This window comes from Danio rerio, chromosome 16 (genome assembly GCF_052040795.2).
Source record: "Danio rerio strain M-AB ecotype USA chromosome 16, GRCz13ab, whole genome shotgun sequence".
Lineage (NCBI taxonomy): Eukaryota > Metazoa > Chordata > Actinopteri > Cypriniformes > Danionidae > Danio > Danio rerio.
Window position 1 is genome coordinate 3,452,164 of NC_141036.1, and position 21,852 is coordinate 3,474,015.

Here is a 21,852-nt window from a genome sequence, read left to right on the forward strand (position 1 = left end):
CCATTCTGAACATGCTGTAGCTCACACCACACCAGTTTGCAATGCTGGATTTTTGGAGGAACACAGAACTGTTGAACTATGTCAGAACTTGCGACTGTTTGTCGGCTAACAATGCAATGCTTCCCTGCACAGCGAGATCAGTTTCAGGTGCTATTTGGCATCATCCAGGACACGGCGGGCTTGACATAATACACCAGAGGGCCACTGACAGCAGCGCTATACAAAGACGCTGGCAAATATAACTAAGAGCTATACTTGCAAGCAGCAGTCGCAGCTTTTCACTGCACATAATACATCAGCACAGACTCGGCTCTGTCTCATTTGCTGTCATGTGCACCTCATGAGCTCAGCAGTATACAGCCCAATGCCAATGTACACGCAGAGGACAGATTTCATCTTTCTCCAACACGCTACATACTCTCTTCATCAAGTAACTTGACATTGTGCTGAAGGTTATATCATTACTTTTTTACGCTTAAGAGTACATCTTCCAACAGCTCATATACAAATCTGATTTATGCTAATATATTCAAATTACATCTGTGTAGAGTTAGGGCTGGGTGATTTTTTTCTTATTTTTTTCGATTAATTCGAATTTACATTTTGACAACGATTTAATTTTATATTAAATCGAGAAATCGCAATTAAAAAAAATAATAATAATTTGAAACATTATAATGGCATCATTGTGCTTTGGTTCACTCTGTATGAAGCAGGTCGCACACCAGAAGCGCCGCTCGGCGACATGCCACGCAGCTCCACGCAGCGCCATGGATTTTAGAATTCTAAACAGGTTTCTATACACATATCGGCGCCGCTTTGGCATGATTCAGGACGCAGTTCATATTTCAGGCACGCCACAGAGCACCATCTGATTAGTTTAATCTTAAATATCATGCAAATGTGCGCGTTTGGTGTGTGATAGTTTAAACTGTCATGTGTGCGCCATGTCGCGACGCTTCTGGTGTGCGACCTGCTTGACTGTTAAAGCGTGAAGTCATCTAGGATTTACTTGTTGCATTAGTCTGAGCCACGTCTGTGTGGATTGTTAAGACATATTCCCTCATCAATTCGATAAACTCGATCTCAACATGTATGAAGGACGTAAAAACCTGCCATGTGAAATACCGCGCCGGTCTTAGTTCGAACCGCGCTGATATTTTGGTTTGAACACGAGCAGAGGTGAGGGCCTGTAGCAGTGAAAATGAAAGTTCCCGCCCCTTATGACGTCCCCCATGTGTGTGTGTGTATGTGTGGGTGCTGTAATCAATGTAAATATGCACTGATTATTGGATTATTGGAAATAATTACTTGATTACTGCACATGTAAACACAGTAATTCCCCCATGTCTTTCAATGCTGACTTAATGCTGTATTAGCGAGGCGCTGCTCCTTTATGACACTAAAGCAGATTAGGTTTTGTGTAATTATTCAATTTTGATGCTTTAAGCTTTAAAACCTGTGTAACACAACACTGGCTCAACCTTTAAAGTACACATGAAATCAAAACTAGCCTTGTTTTGCTAGTTTTGTGGTAAACAAATCATCTGTGCATGTCATTTAGAAAAACAATAGTTGTTGCCGTTGTAATCTAAATATGAATGGTTTAATTCATAGATTAGGTCTGTCTGAGGTATTGGGCGTGGCTAACATACTTAACCACGCCTCCTCCAGCTGTCAGTTTTGACAGCCCAAAAGCGCAGCTCGGCGACATGCCACACAGCTCCACGCAGCGCCATGGATTTTAGAATTCTAAACAGGTTTCTATACACACTCCGGCGCCGCTTTGGCATGATTCAGGACGCAGTTCATATTTCAGCCGCACCACAGAGCGCCATCTGATTAGTTTAATCTTAAATATCATGCGAATGTGCGCGTTTGGTGTGTGATAGTTTAAACTGTCATGTGCGCGCCGTGTCGCGACGCTTCTGGTGTGCGACCTGCTTGACTGTTAAAGCGTGAAGTCATCTGGGATTTACTTGTTGCATTAGTCTGAGCCACGTCTGTGTGGATTGTTAAGACATATTCCCTCATCAATTCGATAAACTCGATCTCAACATGTATGAAGGACGTAAAAACCTGCCATGTGAAATACCGCGCCGGTCTTAGTTCGAACCGCGCTGATATTTTGGTTTGAACACGAGCAGAGGTGAGGGCCTGTAGCAGTGAAAATGAAAGTTCCCGCCCCTTATGACGTCCCCCATGTGTGTGTGTGTATGTGTGGGTGCTGTAATCAATGTAAATATGCACTGATTATTGGATTATTGGAAATAATTACTTGATTACTGCACATGTAAACACAGTAATTCCCCCATGTCTTTCAATGCTGACTTAATGCTGTATTAGCGAGGCGCTGCTCCTTTATGACACTAAAGCAGATTAGGTTTTGTGTAATTATTCAATTTTGACACATGAAATCAAAACTAGCCTTGTTTTGCTAGTTTTGTGGTAAACAAATCATCTGTGTATGTCATTTAGAAAAACAATAGTTGTTGCTGTTGTAATCTAAAATTTAAATTGTTTAATTCATAGATTAGGTCTGTCTGAGGTATTGGCGTGGCTAACATACTTAACCACGCCTCCTCCAGCTGTCAGTTTTGACAGCCCAAAAGCGCCGCTCGGTGACATGCCACACAGCTCCACGCAGCGCCATGGATTTTAGAATTCTAAACTGGTTTCTATACACACTCCGGCGCCGCTTTGGCACGATTCAGGACGCAGTTCATATTTCAGCCGCACCACAGAGCGCCATCTGATTAGTTTAATCTTAAATATCATGCAAATGTGCGCGTTTGGTGTGTGATAGTTTAAACTGTCATGTGCGCGCCGTGTCGCGACGCTTCTGGTGTGCGACCTGCTTGACTGTTAAAGTGTGAAGTCATCTAGGATTTACTTGTTGCATTAGTCTGAGCCACGTCTGTGTGGATTGTTAAGACATATTCCCTCATCAATTCGATAAACTCGATCTCAACATGTATGAAGGACGTAAAAACCTGCGATGTGAAATACCGCGCCGGTCTTAGTTCGAACCGCGCTGATATTTTGGTTTGAACACGAGCAGAGGTGAGGGCCTGTAGCAGTGAAAATGAAAGTACCCGCCCCCATGACGTCATTTAGCGGACCTAGTTGAAAACCAGACAGATCAGGCAGCATAATACAGAGCAGGGTTCAACGCTAAGGATTGTTTTCTACTGGCCCAATCGGACCAGTGGTTCAGATTTTTACTTGCCCTGCCAATATTGTCACTGGCCCCACCAAAAAAAGTTAATAGCTATTTCTTAGCCATAAATAAAAAAATGTCAAAATGTTTGTAAATCTAGAATTTAAATATTTAAAAAATGTTAATAAAGTGTTTTGCAAACAAAAGTAGCAAAATGTGCAGGTATTTTTTTGCAAAACAAAAGATGGCTGACCTGCCAAACTAACGGCAAACTGTACAAAATATCACTTCATTTTTTTTAGTCGTGGTGTACCCTCGTAAAAGTCTGGTTCCAAGACATTATACACAAATGTTTTCGTTTAGCATCATCACTCGATGTTGCCGCCATGTTGCTGTCTCTTAGCTGTACTGGTTGTTATGGAAAAAAATAACATGCTCACAACATCCAATCAGATAAGAGGAAGCGAGAAGGTAGCATTTGAAGGCTTAAAAACACAAACGGTTTCTGTATTCTGTCTGTATTTGCACGCAATTGACAAATAGTCACAGGCAAATTAAACTAATAGTGACAGGGCATTAGTGGCCCAATCGGGCCAGTAACGATCCTGTCTACTGTCCCGAGCATCTCACACGCTGGCCCCGGGCCATCGGGCAGTCCTTATTGTTGAGCCCTGCAGAGAGTGGAGCAAAGCGCGTGAAATGATCGATATTTAAAAGGGGAAAAAAGAAAAACAGATTCAATATATTAATTTATATTAGACACACATCTGGTGCTTGTATTTGCTCCTGCAATACGTCTACAACTTCACACATTGGGTTAAATTAGGTTTTACAGTTTCCATGTTCAGTCCTTTACTTCCTTTACTTTACAACCTGTCATTCAATCAGAAGAAGACAAAGTCAAAGCCGAGCTGACAGCCAATCTTTCCTAGGCTCAGCAAAACTTGCAAAACAATACCTCTTTATTCCTGCAACTGCAATATTTACACAAATATGTTTTATTAAAATCTTCTGCAACGATATATAACTTGTGAATTTGTATTACATTTATTTACACCTTGTTGACCAATTTATGTATGGCATGGCCATTAAAAATCCAATGTTCCTTAACCAGATGGTTTTTCAAGTTACTTATAAAGAGAATGCTACTTCAGTCATGTTGTTGTAATGTTTAAAGTTGACTAGTTACACAAATATATACATATAAATGCTATAATGTCAATATTGACCAAAATGTCTGAGGAATATTTCCAGTACTTTGTTGAATCTATGCCATGAAAGAATAAGGCAGTTCTAAAGGCAAAAGGGGATCCAACCTGGGAACTAGTAAGGTGTACCTAATAAAGTGGCCATGAGTGTATATATGTGTGTGTGTATGTGTGGGTGCTGTAATCAATGTAAATATGCACTGATTATTGGATTATTGGAATTAATTACTTGATTACTGCACATGTAAACACAGTAATTCCCCCGTGTCTTTTTGGGCTTCTCACTCAATAATCCGGCAAGGCTTTGATGTCAGAAATATTGCTCGGTCATATTCATAAAGCAGTTCTAATAGTCCTAACCAATTTGCAGAACTGACACAGAGAAATGTGTAGTAATTGCACAGTAGACAGGCAAAGCCACGGCGAAGGTTAACATGAATAATATTACCCGCACGTTTACTGGAAACCAGCTTATTTAACTAATCTGTTCACATGTCAGTCAAAAGCCAGGAAGGAAGTTTTCTGCCGCACAGAATAAGGGTCTTTCCCATAATAATCAAAGAGCTGCCCACTGAGACCAACACATTATTCCTAAATAAAGAAGCCGGCGTCAATTAATTAGCAGACGCATAACAGGAGACAGTGGCTGTGCGTGTCTAATGTTGTGGCTCACCTAATCATTGGCAGAGACTCAAAACCCTAGAGATGCATTGACGCTGAGATGTTTAACTGAGCTACAATTAGCCCATTGTCTCTAGCAATGAAGCACGACATTCTGGGCCTTGCCTTGTTTCGGTGGTTTCAGTGGATTTCCCTAAGAGATTCCATTAATCTCTACATGCACAACACCAAGGCCAATGGTGGACAGGGGTTAACGGTGCTTTCACACCTATAGATTGCACCAAAACCTATAGATTTCGCCACCAAAAACGTATATCACGTGACTATTCGCGCACTCTGGGCATGCGCGTTCTAGTATAAAAAGAAAGCATGTGTCTCGCTCGGCATTTCGTTATTGTTAGTCAACAAACGCCGGTTGTACTAAACGAGTTGTTACTAAAAGTAACAAATGAATAACTGCACAATGGCGCCTAAAACAGACAATAGTGCAAACAACGCTCCCATTTCTGTGTCCATGTTGTTGTTTACAGTACTGTCTTCCGTTAGCGTTAAAGCCATGTGTTATAGTCATGTGATAGGGGCTTGAGAATAAGGGAAGGATACGCAATGACACAAAAGCCCCAATCAGGTAGCGAATCTCAGCAGTCCTGCCTCCGTGTTCAGATGTCTCCGTTTTTCCTCATCCACACTGAGACAGAGCAGCAGCATTTCAGAATGAAAACGGCCTCTCCAGTATTTACAAAACGCTCCGTTTTCGGCGCTTGAGAACTCCGGCGTAGTGATGGCGGATGGCGTAATCGTAGCAAAACTTATGCGTTTTAAAACGAAAACGCATTAGTGTAAAGGGGCCTAAGCCGACAAGAAAATTAATAAATGAATGAATGAATGTTTGCTTTTTGTTCTTAATGCGGTTTGCTTTCACACTGCAATGTTTCTAAAATTACCAAAACAGTTAAAACATGTCACATGCAAGTAAACTCTCCTTACATTGGTCAGAGTTCCATTCAGTTGTCATATGTCATTATTTTAATTTATGACGAATTGGTGACATTGATCTTGACACAGCAATGTATAAACCAAAAACAAAAATCGATAAATAAAAAACAAATAACTAATATTACGAAGTAGGCTAAATGAACAAAATACCATGATAGTTTCAATTTACTTTTTGCTAAAAAGCACTGGTTTTCCCTTCAATAGCGTTCTTTGACCCTTGAAAATATCTTTCAAGGGATTTATTTATTTTTAATTCTTTTAATTGGCTTCTGCCTTACTGTGATGAACGAATGACTCAAACCCGATAGAGGACTCGAGAGATGAACGAATCATATCTCTTTCCGGCTCTAAACGCATATGATTGGTTTCTGCCTTTCCATGATGAACGAATGACTCAAACCCGTTAAAGCAGTGGTTCCCAACCTTTTTTTTGCCTGAGACCCCCTTTTTACCCTGGAAAATATTTTAAGGCCCCCCACCACATTTATTGATATAATCGCTCATATAAGTTTGTAGTAATGATGACAAAAACATTTTTTTTTCAAACAAGCTACCTGTTTATTACTATATCTAGATATGTTTATGCACAAATAATAGCCTTATGTTTCTCAGAGATGGGTTGCAGCTAGAAGGGCATCCACTGCGTAAAAGTTGGTTCATTCCGCCGTGACGACCCCGGATTAATAGAGAGACTAAGCCGAAAATACAATAAATGAATGAATGAATAATAGCCTAATGTAAAATATAAAAGCAAAACATCAGTAGGCCATGTGTAACTAAAAACATTAGCCTTTGGCCTTTAAATTGGTCCTATTTGAAATTCAATAACAAAAATATCAGTGCTCACACTGTTGTATAAGAGAAAAAAAGAGTATAGGCTATTACAGTTTACTACTTGCATGTTATTTGTAATGTTCTATCATAAGTGTGAGGATTGCTGCGAGGCGAATCAGTGAGACTGTCTTTTTTGTGGAGGACGGATTACAAAACTCTCAGGAAACTCTCAGAGGAAAACAGCTGAACTGTCATGTGACTCGCGCAGCGCTCGCTGCCCGGGGTTCATTGGTGCGAATACAAGCCGCGCACCTCCATTGGAAACAACAAACTTGTGCAAACTCTAGAAATACGCGATATGCGAATGCCGCCTAAAATGCCACCTTCATTTGCGATCTCCATCAGTTGGTTTTCCTGCACAGCCATGGTGGATTCACCTGATTTGTTGATAAGTGGGTTGCGGATCTATTCCCTGGCAGTTTCATGGGTCCTTCGCTAAGCCTTTTTCCCTTAGCAAAGAAACTTTCTAAAGACGTCATTTGAGCGCTCAAGTGACCGAGATGAAGCGAGAGAATGTGGTCATTTTTCTAAATAAAAGACTTTTGAAAATAAAAAATCATTCAGGCTCTTATGATAATTAATGATTTCTTTTGCAGCCCAGTACCAATTGATCCATGGACCGTTGGTTGAGGACCACTGAGCTAAGGGAAAAAATGAACTAAGGCAACATGATCATTCTCCTAATTGTCCACTGCTAAGAAATTTTTAAAATATGACGCGACCCCCCCCAAAGCTCGCTGAGGCCCCCTGCTGGAAACCGCTGCATTAGAGGACTCGAGAGATGAACGGATCAAATCTCTATCTGGCTCTAAACGCATATGATTGGCCTTGAAACCAAATGTACGAAACCACCTGCTCAAATGTGTGCACGTGCGGATGAACGAATCACTCTCTGAGAGGACTCGTAGTTCCCAAGTCATATTGAAGATTCGTTCAAAATCGTTCTAGAACGGCCTATCTCTAAACCAAACTCAATGTGAAGAGTGTTTGTCCACACGTGACTTGTATGAACTATTTAGATTCGTTTAGAAACTTTGCCAAGTGGAAGCGAATCGCACCAAAAACAAAACGCAAACATTATAACAATTTTAATCCCTGTTTCTGAACAAAATAATCAATCTATAGTTGCGAAAGCATCTTTAGATTGATTACTGAAAGCAGATAATGGGAAGGTTTGTTTGCTCATAAATGTTAAGCAGTATTCATTACGCACAAACAGCCCAGTTCGAACAAAGAGCAAATGGGATGTTCATTTCTATGAGCAGGCTTCGTTCCATGTGGAAATATACCAAATAATTGCATTTTTCAGAATTAAGAGCGATAGGATCAGTCTGCGGCCAACCACATTATGTAAGATAAATCATTAATTAAACCACAATGATTAATTGCAAATTTCACATTAGTTACAGGGAGAAATAAATGGGGGGCTTATCGTGGATTAATGTGATTATCAATCCTATGGCATTTACCAGAACAACAACAGAATTGCTTCCACATTTCAATGATTACATTTGTTAATTGGATGTTCAAAAGTGGCAAATAATGACCGAATACACACTGGCTGAGCAAACTGCTTCTCAACTCGCTCTGGGGTAGAGTTGGGTTAATGGAGAGAATGTGTTCATGGGTGAGTTTTAATAATCTCTTTGATCACAGGCAAAATCAGTCATAGTACGAAGCAATGACCCTAAAAGATTAAAACTAAGCTATTTGGTTGCAGCACACACCTGTTTAAGTTTATTTCATGTTGTCTCATGTAGGCTCACTAATTATGCACTCCCTATAATATTCGAAAAGGAGTGATGTTTAAAGATTTTGATGTATTAATCACCTGTTTTATCACTAATGTCTGAACAGCTTGTTAAAAAAGTTCTCGTTTGTAGTCTGCGGTCTGATTTTAATTTGAAGAACTAAACGTTGTTACTGGGAAAATCAAAAGGATATGTTGTTCACATGCGTTCCTGAGAGTCTCTCTGTGAGTTTTTATAATTAATTTAGTTGTAATTATTTCACAGCTCTCCTAGTGTTAAACAGCTCAAATTTGACCATTTTTCAAATCCGTTTAGCCGATTTCTGGAGCACTTTTAGCTTAGCTTAGCTTAGCATAAGCCATTGAATTGGATTAGACCCTTAGAATCTCATTCAATTCGATGCTAATTAAATGACTCAAGAGTTTTAATAATTTTATTATTTCAAGCATGTACCCAGCAGACACACAACGTCATAAGACCTAAATATTGAGCTAGATTTAGGTCCCCAGCGTCTATTATCGACGTAAAATGACGTTGACATTTTGTTGTTTTTAGGTTGTGTTGGAAAGTAACCAAAATGCAATGTCTGTCTGATGTTGGACATTGATGTCAGCCTGACGTTGGGTTTTGACGTTAACCTGATTTTTATTTTCCAATCAAAATGCAACATCCCACGAGGTTGGGGGTACAACGTCAATCTGACGTCATGTTGATGTCCTGTGCCTGCTGGATAGTTAGAAAATTAAAAGATTTCTAGGCTACTTCCCATAATAATTCCTACTTCCCATTTCAATAATGAAGATGCTAACAGGGATGTGTTTGGGGAACATATGTTATTTTGCATACCTGAAAGGTGCAGTAGCTGATCTGCCTAAATGTTAACCATTTAGCATAATATATCTTTTAAATACAATCCCTCCCTGTCCTCCAAAGCCACGTCTCCTGAAATCGCAAACGCGCACATTAAAGTTGACAGAGACCCACAAGATCACGTCATTCACCAGTTAGAAATTTAAGTACTTTACTACAATTTTGAATGAAAAACTGAATTATATCTAGCATGTTTTCAGTTGTGTAGTTAGCAAGCAAAGCTTGTCATCACTCGCTCATCAGTGTCACTCATCAGTCTCACTCTCTTACACTTTGTCCCAATCTAAATCTACATTATCGATGCTGTAAACGTTCACTGAAATTAAAAATAGTCACATCAATTGTTCCTTTGAAGATTTCAGTGGGTGAACAACACTTCTGTGGATATAACCCATTCGTAAAACAACACAATCTACATCTACAAAAATACTTTTTAAACAGAACATTACCCGTCTAAAAGAAATACTTCAGCCATGGTGTCATCATTACTCCAGCATAATATCTCCAATATTGATTCAGGACTTTAAAAAGTTTTAATTCAGCATTAGTTTTTTTGGACAGCGGCCCGCGTGAAAGCGCATCGGCGGATCTGCGTGAACAGACAGTCAAAAATGTAAAAATACATTTAAACACATTTAGATCATTTGCTTTTATCATTACCAACAGAATGTGAAGAGACTTTCAACTAGCAAAACACAACATGTTTCTAAAGACGATCATCTAATGCACCTTTAATAATAAATAAATAAATAATAAAAGTATTTAGATTAAATAATTGAACTTAAGTAATGTAAATAAAGATGTTACACATTACTTTTTAAAGCACAATTTTGTAGCATATTGTGAAATACATTAACAGGTTAAAACCCTTTCTCAACCCTGGTTATCAGCATAGCACATATGTGCTGTTCACTTTACAAAGTGCCGTGTCATTAACAAAAGTACATAAAGCTCATTTAAATGTTAAGACGGTGGCCATCGATACACTTAAAGGACATTTACAGGAAGTTTTCAGACAAAAATGGGAATTTTTAATGCGTTTTGCTTGTGCATTTATAGTGATTTTGAGACTGAAGTGAAGTTTTCGAACTAATTTCAAGAGGAGCACGTGATATGATCAACCCAAGCTCATTCTGAAAACGTAGTCCCGTGAACATTTCTGGAGACCACGATTTACGTAGCTGGAGGTACGTATGGCTGCATTTAATATTGTTAAGTGAACGCTACAGGGTGGTGTGACGGCGCTTCTCTTCGTGCTCGCTGGCTCACAGCTTACCTCAGTGTGGAGGGCTTTCCCGCCGCAACCGCTCTGTCCGGTTAGCTAGTCGTGTACGGCGGCGGAGCGGAGACCTGGAGGCGAGCTGACCGCGACGACGACGATGACCGGGTTCGAGTCCGGGGAATAGCGGTTCCAGAAGGCAGGTAAGACAAAAACAGAATCCAAAAAATAAAGCAAACGAGTTCATAACAGGGTGAGAATGTGGTGAATCTGAAAACAAGGTCAAAATCAGACGAGGGCTTTTCTTTTTCTGGACGGCTTTTGTAAATCGTTTCTTGGGTTTAGGGAAGCAAGCGGGCAGGGGGGGTCAATCGGTAAAACCGGTTGGGTTTAGGGAAGGAGGAGGGTGGGTTGGCCGATTGCCCAGTCAATCATTCAGTCAGTCAGTTGGACAGACGGTCACTCAACAGCGGCCTCCGGTGGCTTTACACGAGAACAGTGCGGACGAGAGACATTCGAGATGCGAAAAAGCGCACAGAGCGGCCTCTCGCGGATTCGCGAAAACAAAAACGTACCTTCCGGGACGTATTTCGTGGTCTACAGAAATGTCCGCGGGACTACGTTTTCAGGATGAGCCTGGGTTGGATATGATAGATGGCGGCTGATCTCTCATCTGTAATCAACAATAATCCAATCAGATTGATCAAAGCCTACAATAAATAGACTGATTTCACCCTACTGCCTTATGTTAGTTTTGGAAAAATTCCCCCTTCCACCACATCTCCACCTTTTTCTTCTTTTACCAGATGGGAACTCTCGAGAACTACCTGATCTTGGACCCCCTTATCTGCTTATTGCCAGGCTGGAGCCTTGGGCTCAATTATCTCTGAGCTCAGGGTTCACTCTCGGGACAACATACCAAACCTGCGAATAGCGTCAAGCAGTAAGTGTGAACATAAATCTTTGTTTACTAAATCTTCATCAACAAAAATGATTGAATTAACATTATAACTAACAGTGCAGATGCATATTACACGAATTATAAATACATACCAGCATCAGTTGTACATATCAGCATACTGTTAACCAAAATATTGGCCTGACATATGTAAAGCAGTCCTTTCTTTTTGTAATGAGCAAATGAGGATTGTGAGAATGTGTAAATGAGGATTGTAAAATATACTTTATTGGTTTATGGCACATGCAAGAGAAACACTTTTCATTATTGGCTACATCATAATAATACATAAATAATTGTTGATCTGGGAATAGCATTTCTATGAAGGTACAGCTTTGAGTTGGGGGACCAACAATATTCCTAATAAGTGTTAAAATGATTAAAATGTTTAATCTGCTGTGAAGGAATAAAGATGATGGCGTGTTTTGAACAACAAAGAAATTGTTGCTATTAAATTTAGAGTTATAGTTTGGGATCTGCGGAGAGCCGGGGAGATTTTTTTATTTTTTTTTAGTCTCTGAAGAAGAGTTTCTTTCAACAGAACAACAAAGGGACATTTCAATCAGCTCCTTTCTTGTGACTGAGAGAATGGCGCACTTTGATGTCCTATACTTTGATGGCTTAATATTGGTGTAAAATATGGATCAGTCCCTTATCAGAGGGAATTAAAAAAACGTAGGCATTTTAGGCTGAAAACTCGCACTGGTGTGGCACGAATGAGTTTTATGAAATTTATGACAAAACAAACTCTCAGAGGCTTTAGGTGTGGGCAGAAAATCTACAACACAGAAAACACATAAACCACAGGAGAATATGCAGTGCAGAGGAAAAGAAGGTTCTAGAAATATTGAAATATTACTAGATATTAAAGAAAATCTGACAAGTTTTATTAAAATAAGAAAACATAACCTTGAATTAGATTTATGTCTCGCATTAGCATCTTGCAGTTCAGGACCTTTAGGATGCATTTAGAAATGAGTGAAGCTTATAAGCCCAGTTCATAATTTATTTACATTCTCACGTTACTTAAAAAGCACCTATTTAACCCCGTTTTCAAGATTTAAGATAAGTCTGTTGTGTCTCCAGAAAGTGTGTGTAAAGTTTCAGCTCAAAACTCCCATCAGATTATTTATTATAGCTTTCAGAATATTGGGATTTTCTGTTTTGAAGACAGTGTAGCTGTTTTTGTGGCCCGTGCCTTTAATACTGGTTCTCCCCAGAACGTCCACAAACCTGGATTGTAGCATCTTTTTTAGCATTCTCTAGCATTCTTTTTACTGAATTATATTCACATATCAAACAGTTGCCGAATTAATTGTGGTGTTTCCATGGTGCAGAAGTGAAAACAATACATTTATGATCAATAAGCAGCCCCAGATTGCACAGACAGCTGTCATCTCTTACCTTATACTGTGCGCTTCAGGGCCATTCTCCTCTGATTTTGAGGTGATGTGCATAAGTAATCCTTTTATATGTCTGATGTGGTCCAAACACAGTCAATTATGTTTGATCAAACAAAAGAATAGTGAAATATGACAACAATGATCGCTCCCTGTGGCTTGTACAGCACCTCTCATCAGATGGAATACAATAACTTTTGCATAGATTATGGTGGAGACATTTTTCTCTTTTAGGAACCACCTAAATTAATTACAGCACGCTAGACCACAGAACCTTAAAGGTACACTTTCAAAGTTGAGTTTATAAAAAAAATACAAAAGGCGCCTCTTTTTTAGGTGTTTATTATAATACAGACAACACATACAGATATTTTAAGCACTTTCAATAGTGTTTTATGAAAATTCAAAGGGTTGTCTTTAAAATGAAACCAAATTTTTGCATTTACACCTCTGCATGTGGATTTGGGAAGCTTATAAATGTGGGTAGGCAAAATCCAGGAGGAAATCCCAAAATAACAGCAGAGTTTAACTGGTTAAACCTTTTTTTTTATTTATTTTTTATTTTTTATTTCGAGCAGGCTCAAAGCTCGACATGCGTGCTAGCTATGACTTGAAAATTGGCCTGGAGTCCGGCCCTAGGAGTATTAAAAAGTCGGGCCCAGTACTGTGAAACATCCATACAAACTCACATTCACACACACACACACACACACTTACACACACACACACGCTACGGCCAATTTTATTTTATTCAATTCCCCTATAGTGCATGTGTTTGGACTGTGTGGGAAACCAAAGCACCCAAAGGAAACTCACGCAAACACGGGAAGAACATGCAAACTCCACACAGATATGACTACTGACCCAACTGGGACTCGAACTAGCAACCCTCTTGCTGTAGGGTGGCAATACTAACCACTGAGCCACCATGCCGCCCCTCTGTTTTGACTTAAATCTCCTAAATTCTCCACATGGAGAAACGGCATAAACGGCACATATGTAAAAGCGTGATCTGTGTCAGAATGTTCTGATTGGCTGGAGTAGACGTCTCACGTCAACACATTCTGAATTCTGAATTCGCTAATATTCATTCCGTGTCCACACAATGCAGAATACTGTGAATTTGCTGGTAATGTTAAATCTTCTCTTTCCAGGAAATTGCTGGAGTGAATTCGCCAGCCTGTTCACTCATAAAATTGCAGGTCATTTTCCAGAATAATCTGTGTGTGTGAAGGGGGCTATTGTCTTTTACAGAACACATTTATAATGCACTGTATAGTCTGACCTTTTACATTTTCTGTGAAGATAAGAGAATTGTAGTACTTCTACTCGTAATAATTCCTTACATTTATATAGTGCTTTTTAGGATACCCAAAGTACATTACAGCTGGTATCTGTGTTTGCGCTCAGTGAACAGCGGTGAAGAATGATGAACTCATGACTTTTCCGGCCAATCACAGTCATTTATGTTCAATGGCCAATCAGCGCTGTTTAAGAACATTCTCAAATGTTAGATGGAAATGGATGTTTCAGAATTTCAGTATTGATTGGTACCGAAATTGATACTTTTGACAACCCTACTCCTCATCCACCACCAGCCTGGAGCATACACCCGGCGCCAGGGTGTCATAACTGAGGGGGCATTCTAATGCCAAAGGGGAGCTCTAGACCTGGTGACTGATTTTGGTCCCTCTTGTTTCTTTCATTTATTTACATTTATTATTACTTTGCATTACTGCCTTTAGGCCGCAATATACTTTTTTTATAGTAATAATAATATACAGTTTTGCAATTACATTTTATCATTGAAGGTAATACAATGATATCTACCGTTTATTAACACAGACTCGTCAGCATAATTGAGTAAACCCCAGTTTGAAAATGAATATTTTTATACGTTTTTCAGTGAATAAAAGCAAGGTATTTTGGTGTATTTAAACAAAACGGATTTATTAAACAGATGTATTTATAAAAATTATATTTTAGTCACCAAATATATTGAGAAATTGAGTGAAGTTTATTTATAAACTAATTTCGAGAGGATCACTTGCAGCTGACCTCGCATTATTCAATCTATGATTCACCAATCAGAAGATTCCTTAGCCACTATAAATACCCTAAGTTTCATATACCAGCCATCTTCGTGAAGAATCCACTCTTCCACCCTTACTCTTCCTCCTTTCCTTGATGGGTTGCACGGTGGTCCAGTGGTTAGCACTGTTGCCTCACAGCAAGAACATCACTGGTTCTGATCCTTACCAAGCCAGCTGATGTTTCTGTGTGGAGTTTAAATGTTCTCCCCGTGCTCACGTGGGTTCCCCCCGGGTTCCCCGGTGTCCTCTCACTCTCAAAAAACATGCAACCTAAGTTAATTGACTAATCCAAATCAGCACAATAGACATGCTCCTAGTAAGTAGTTATCTCTTAAGAGCAATCACTATCTGTTCATTAGCAACTACAGCAGGGGAGTTCTCGAGATCTACCTGAGCTCAAACTCCCCTCTCACCCTGCAAACGGGATGGGAGCCCCGGGCTCGAGGATCTCTTGAGCTCAGGGCTCTCTCCCGGGACAGCATGCCAAACAAGCTTTATAAACAATCATCAGCTAAGTGTGAACTCATTCATTCATTCATTCATTTTCTTGTCAGCTTAGTCCCTTAATAATCCGGGGTCGCCATGAATGAACTGCCAACTTATCCAGCAAGTTTTTACGCAGCGGATGCCCTTCCAGCCGCAACCCATCTCTGGGAAACATCCACACACACATCATACACTATGGACAATTTAGCCTACCCAATTCACCCGTACCGCATGTCTTTGGATAGTGGGGGAAACCGGAGCAACCCCACGCGAAGGCAGGGAGAACATGCAAACTCCACACAGAAACGCCAACTGAGTCGGGGTTCGACCCAGCGACCTTCTTGCTGTGAGGCGACAGCGCTACCTACTGCGCCACTGCCTCGCCAAGTGTGAACTCTTGAAAGCATAATACAATTAAATTTAGACAAAATATTGAAACCTACAAAATTTTATTTTTCTTTGCTTCTCTTAATTTTTTAATTTGTATTTAATATTTTTCTATAAAATTTAAATTTGACTGGACTAGTTTTTGGATCATTATCGTAAGTTATTTTGCTAGATAAGCTCCAGATTTGGCTTTAGTACTGACTAATCTAATGTATATGCATGGATATAATCTTGCAGAGCTTTCTAATAAAAATTTAGTGAAAAGATTTGTGAGGGGTGTACCTATTTATGCTGAGCACTGTATATTATGAAAAGTGGCATATGTCACCTTTAACTATGCTCGCCTTGCAAACATGCAAAATCTCCCCAGAAAATCTCCACTTTTGTTAAAATGAGCTCATACAGATTTTGCGTTTAACACAGCATTAAATTATGTCTATTTTCCCCTCGCCTTTCCATGCAAAAGAGCTTGAGATTGATCAAATTGCTGGGCTTTCGACTGCATAAAGGCTCAGGCTTTTACTCTGTCATTCCAGCGTGCTCTTATTCTCCTCAATCTGTACTGATTTGATTTGTGTCATGGCTATTATTATGCTGAAAGCCAAAATTCATGTTCACTGATGTTTAATGCGGCTCCATAGTATGACAGCTCGTTTCCTCAACTCAACACAAAATATAGAAGGTAAATGCGATGTTTGATTTGGATTTTTAATGAACTGCCAACTATTCCAGCATATGTTTTACCAACGCAATCTCACGGCAATTCGTAACTTTTTGATTTAGTGGCCAATTTGTATGAATTCGTATGATCTAATTTGTACAATTTAGTACGATTTGCTCATCACCCTATGACGGTTGGGGTTAAGGGTGGGTTTAGGTGCCACGCCTCCTTTTAAAAATCTTACATTTTTGTACGACTAAACTCGAACGAATTCGTATGAATTAGCCACTAAACTGACAAAACGTAAAAGTTTCCTCGCGAGGTCAGGCTGGTTTTACATAGCGGATGCCCTTCCAGCTGCAACCCAGAACTGGGAATCACCCATACACAAGTTAATCTACAGTAATTCACCTATGGTGCATGTGTTTGGACTGTGGGGGAAACCGGAGCACCCGGAGGAAACCCACGCGAACACAGGGAGAACATGCAAACTCCACACATAAATGCCGACTGGCCGGATACTGCAAGAAAAAAATGTTATTAGTTTTTTTTTTTTAAATAAATGGTGTAATATATGGACTCTTAAAGCTGAGTATATATATTTTAATGTAAATGTGGTCCTAATTTTTTATAATATTATTATAAAAGGGTTTGCACACATATGCAAGGATGTGTGTTTGTGTGTTGGAAAATAATCTGAGATTTTTTTTTTTACTTGGGATCTCTCATGGCTGTTCTTTACTTTGCTAATTCAGATCCTTTCCGCTCTTGTTTTCATTTTTTTCAGTTTCTGTGTTTCTTCTTCAGCAGTCAAACTGTACAATCAGCAGAAGTGGCACCAACTGCTCACATGAATAATTGATCAGACATTTTATTCATCCATTCCTACCTGGAAACAGCAGAACACACTCACTTACTATATATATATATATATATTTGTTTGTTTGTCATTTTTTTATAATATATATATATATATATATATATATATATATATATATATATATATATATATATATATATATATATATATATATATATATATATATATATAATAATATCTGGCATAGCTTGACCATGTTTAATCTATAATAATAATAGTAATAATAATAATATTAGTAATAATAATAATAATAACAATAATACATAATAATAATAATGTTAATAATAATAATAATTATCATACATAATAACAGTAATAATAATAACAATAATGCATAATTAATCATAATAATAACAATAATACATAATAATAATAATTATCATACATAACAATAATAATATGTAATAATAACAACAATAATAATAATAATAATAATAATAATGATGATGCATACTTATTATTATTAATAATAATAATGGTAAAAAATAATAATATTAATTCATAATAACAAAGTAACTATGCAGAATTAATAATAATAAAATTAATAATAATGCATACGTAATGATAATAATAACATACTAATTTCTATAACAATTATAACAATAATGCATACTAATTACTATAACAATTATAACAATAATGCATACTAATAACAATAATACATAATAAATAATAAAAACGACAACAATAATAATAATGCATAAATAATAATAATAACAATAATAGGGTGGCGCAGTGGGTAGCGCTGTCGCCTCACAGCAAGAAGTTGGTATTTCTGTTTGGAGTTTGCATTTTCTCCCAGTGTTGGCATGGGTTTCCTCTGGGTGCTCCAGTTTCCCACACAGTCCAAAGACATTGGGTGAATTGGGTAAGCTAAATTGTCCATAGTGTTTGTGTGTGAATAAGTGTGTATAGATGTTTCTCAGTGATGGGTTACAGCTGGAAAGGCATCCACTATATAAAACGTATACTGAATAAGTTGGCGGTTCATTCCGCTGTGGCGACCCCAGATAAATAAAGGAATAAAGAAAATTAATGAATGAATAACAATATTAATAATGATAATGCATTTCTAAACTGTGTACTATAAATATATTGTAAAACCAGCCCTGCAGGAAACCACAGAACCCCTTTTGAATCCTTTTATTGAGAATGTTGAACATATAGACATTTAAAACTGAATAAGTGTGAATATACACGTACATGAGAGAGAACAGTGTTAAAACCGCTGCAGCTGCTGATGCTGGAGGAAAATCTAACCCGTCACGCTAAACAAAGATATTTATTTACTGACATAAAGGATATAATTAAAACAGTAAAAACCAATGAGTTACCAAATATTTAATGAAGTGTATGCAGAAGAGATCATTGCCTAGAACGATTTCAAATTAAAAAACACAGAGCATTAATTTTTATACTTTATGATAAGCATGAGGGGAAAAAAGTAGTAGCATGAGATCAAACTGCGAACATAATGTATTTATACACTAACAAAAGTCTTGTCACCTATCCACATTTCAGGAACAACTAATAATAACTGGACTTCTAGTTGATCATTTGGCATCAGAAGTGGCTTATATGAAAGGCAAAGGCCTCAAGATTACGCTTGTTTTACCAAAATAAAATAAGATCATGTCTTGATTTTGAGATATTTAATTATGACAGTAAGGTCTGACTTTGCTGAGATAAAAGTCTTGTCACTTACCAGAAATAATGTCCAGCATACAATATAAAGCCATGCTGCAGTGGAGAAAGAATTAATATTAGAAGTGTATATATGTATTATTTTTAATGTAACTTTATAAATGCTTTTGCAAAACATTTGTAACATTTGTCATGTCAATAAAGCAAATATTGAATTTAATTGGATAGATAGATAGATAGATAGATAGATAGATAGATAGATAGATAGATAGATAGATAGATAGATAGATAGATAGATAGATAGATAGATAGATAGATAGATAGATAGATAGATAGATAGATAGATAGATAGATAGATAGATAGGGAAGAAATGAGAAGGTGAACACAAAAAGGTTGTGGAAGAAGAGCACAGGCAGAAGAGGTGAGAGAGTCTGTCTGTCAGAAACCCAGCTCACGCACTGAGCATCGGGCTGCATGCTGAAACAGGCCGCACATCATTTCTCCATTTCAGCGGATGATTTCCCATTTCTGTTAGCCGAGAATGAAATGCTGCTTCTGCCAATATTGTTTGCCAGGAAAGGGAAGGATATAATAATCAAATCGTGTGTTGTTTTCCAAAAAAATAGAGCCCATAATCTGAAAGGGTTTAACTAGTTATTATTATTTTATAACCACACTGTAAAAGAATACCCGCAAATTAGCAGTTTGACTTATTTTCTGATTTTACTTGTTTATTAATACTTTTGAATTGCATTATGGGATCTTGATCTTTCTTCCAATATTTTGTTTTACATTGAAAAGTTTAATAAAGTCACCTTTGTGCTCATTTTAAATAGCTTATAGTGATATATTGTCTTAGTTGGTGTATATTACACTTTAAAACCTTGTAATAAGCTGCCAGTACATTTTCTGTTATTTTACAGACTCAGTTCTCTAGATATTACCTATTTTACATTATATTATTTCAAACTACTAAAATGTCAATAAAAGTCACTTTGTTAAACTGCAGAGTTAAACTTTCAACATTCAAAGTCAACAAAGCACAGATCAACCACAATGCATCGCCGAGCAGAACTCCAGGAATAACTATTCTCACCTCGGGATGTCTGTAACTGACTCTCATATATTTGACTGAGGTGCTGTCCATTTCTTCTGATCATCCTTGAGATAATTCTACACCTTCATTTGAGTCCAGTTGTGTTTGAATATACTGATTGGACTTGATTAGGAAAGCCACACACCTGTCTTTATGAGACATTACAGCTCACAATGAGAATCATGAGGTCAAAGAAATTTAGAAGAGCTCAGGGACAGAATTGGGGCAAGGCACAGAACTAGCCAAGGTAACAAAAATATTTCTGCTGCATTTAAAGTTCTTAAAGTTTCACAGCAAGGTGGCCTCCATAATCCTTAAATGAAGACGTTTGGGATGACCAGAACCCTGGAGCTGGCTGTCCAGCCAAACTGAGCCTTGGTGAGAGAGGTAAAGAAGAACCCAAAGATCACTGTGGCTGAGCTCTGGAGGTGCAGTCGCGAGATGCGAGAAAGTTGTAGAAGGTCAACCATGGCAGAGTGACCAGACGGAATCCTTTCCTCAGTGCAAGACACACGAAAGCCCACCTGAAAGACTGCAAAATGGTGAAAAAATAAGATTTTCTGGTCTGATGAGACCAAGATGGAACTTTCTGGCCTTAATTCTATGTGTGGAGAAAACCAGGCACTGCTCATCACATGTCCGTTACAGCACTTACAGTGAAGCATGGTGGTGCAATCATCATGCTGTGGGGATATTATTTAGCTGCAGGGGCAAAACGACTGGTTGCAATCGAGGGAAAGATGAATGAGGCCAAGTACAGAGATACCCTGGATGAAAACCTTCTCCACAGTGCTCAGGACCTCAGACTGGGCCGGATGTTTACCTTCCAACAAGACAACGGCACTAAGCACACAGCTAAAATAATGATGAAGTGGCTTCACAACAACTATGTGATTGTTCTTGAATGGCCCAGCCAGAGCCCTGATCTTAACCCAATTGAGCATCTCTGGAGAGACCTAAATATTGCTGTCCACCAGCGTTTACCATCCAACCTGACAGAACTGGAGAGGATCTGCAAGGAGGAATGTCAGAAGATCTACTACTTCTACTAAATACTGAGCAAAGGGTCTGAATACTTAGGACCATGTGAGATTTCAGTTTCTCTTTGTGTATTAAATCTGCAAAAACGACAACAATTCTGTGTTTTTCTGTCAGTATGGGGTGCTGTGTGGACAATGAGGAGAAATGAACAAATGATTTTAGCAAATGGCTGCAATATAACAAAGATTGAAACATTTAAGGGGGTCTGGATACTTTCCGTTCCCACTGTGTGTATATATATATAGTATGCACAAAGAGATAGAGAAGGTTAAAAAATAAATGATTGATTCAGTCGATCAGTCCTAATCCTGGCAGAATGTATTAACATTAAGATTTGTACTCATGGAAATTAGTAAAGTAGTCAGCCCTGATCATTTTTGGTTTGTCCCCATACTGGAAATTGAATGAATGAATGTTTGTTTTTATCCAAAGATATTACAGCAGCACGTACTGTTTCACTGCATGGAAAATAGCAACTAAACATTCTGTCAAATTCATTAATGAATCAAATAATTAATCCAAGGATGCAGAGGGAATAACAGAGAG

General features: G+C 38.3%; 2 protein-coding genes across 2 annotated transcripts in view; one reads left to right on the forward strand and one right to left on the reverse strand.

Moving 5' to 3' along the window:
• The window catches only part of csf3r (colony stimulating factor 3 receptor), a 320,054-nt gene that overhangs the window by 103,890 nt on the left and 194,312 nt on the right, over nt 1-21,852 (reverse strand). The gene's annotated exons all lie outside the window — the stretch shown is intronic.
• Nucleotides 1-21,852, forward strand: part of LOC137487869 (uncharacterized) — a 240,859-nt gene that overhangs the window by 19,442 nt on the left and 199,565 nt on the right. The window contains exon 4 of the mRNA XM_087288307.1: nt 11,466-11,602. Coding sequence (XP_087144433.1) covers nt 11,466-11,593 — 128 coding nt within the window. The 3' untranslated portion in view covers nt 11,594-11,602. The remainder of the gene's footprint in view (nt 1-11,465; nt 11,603-21,852) is intronic.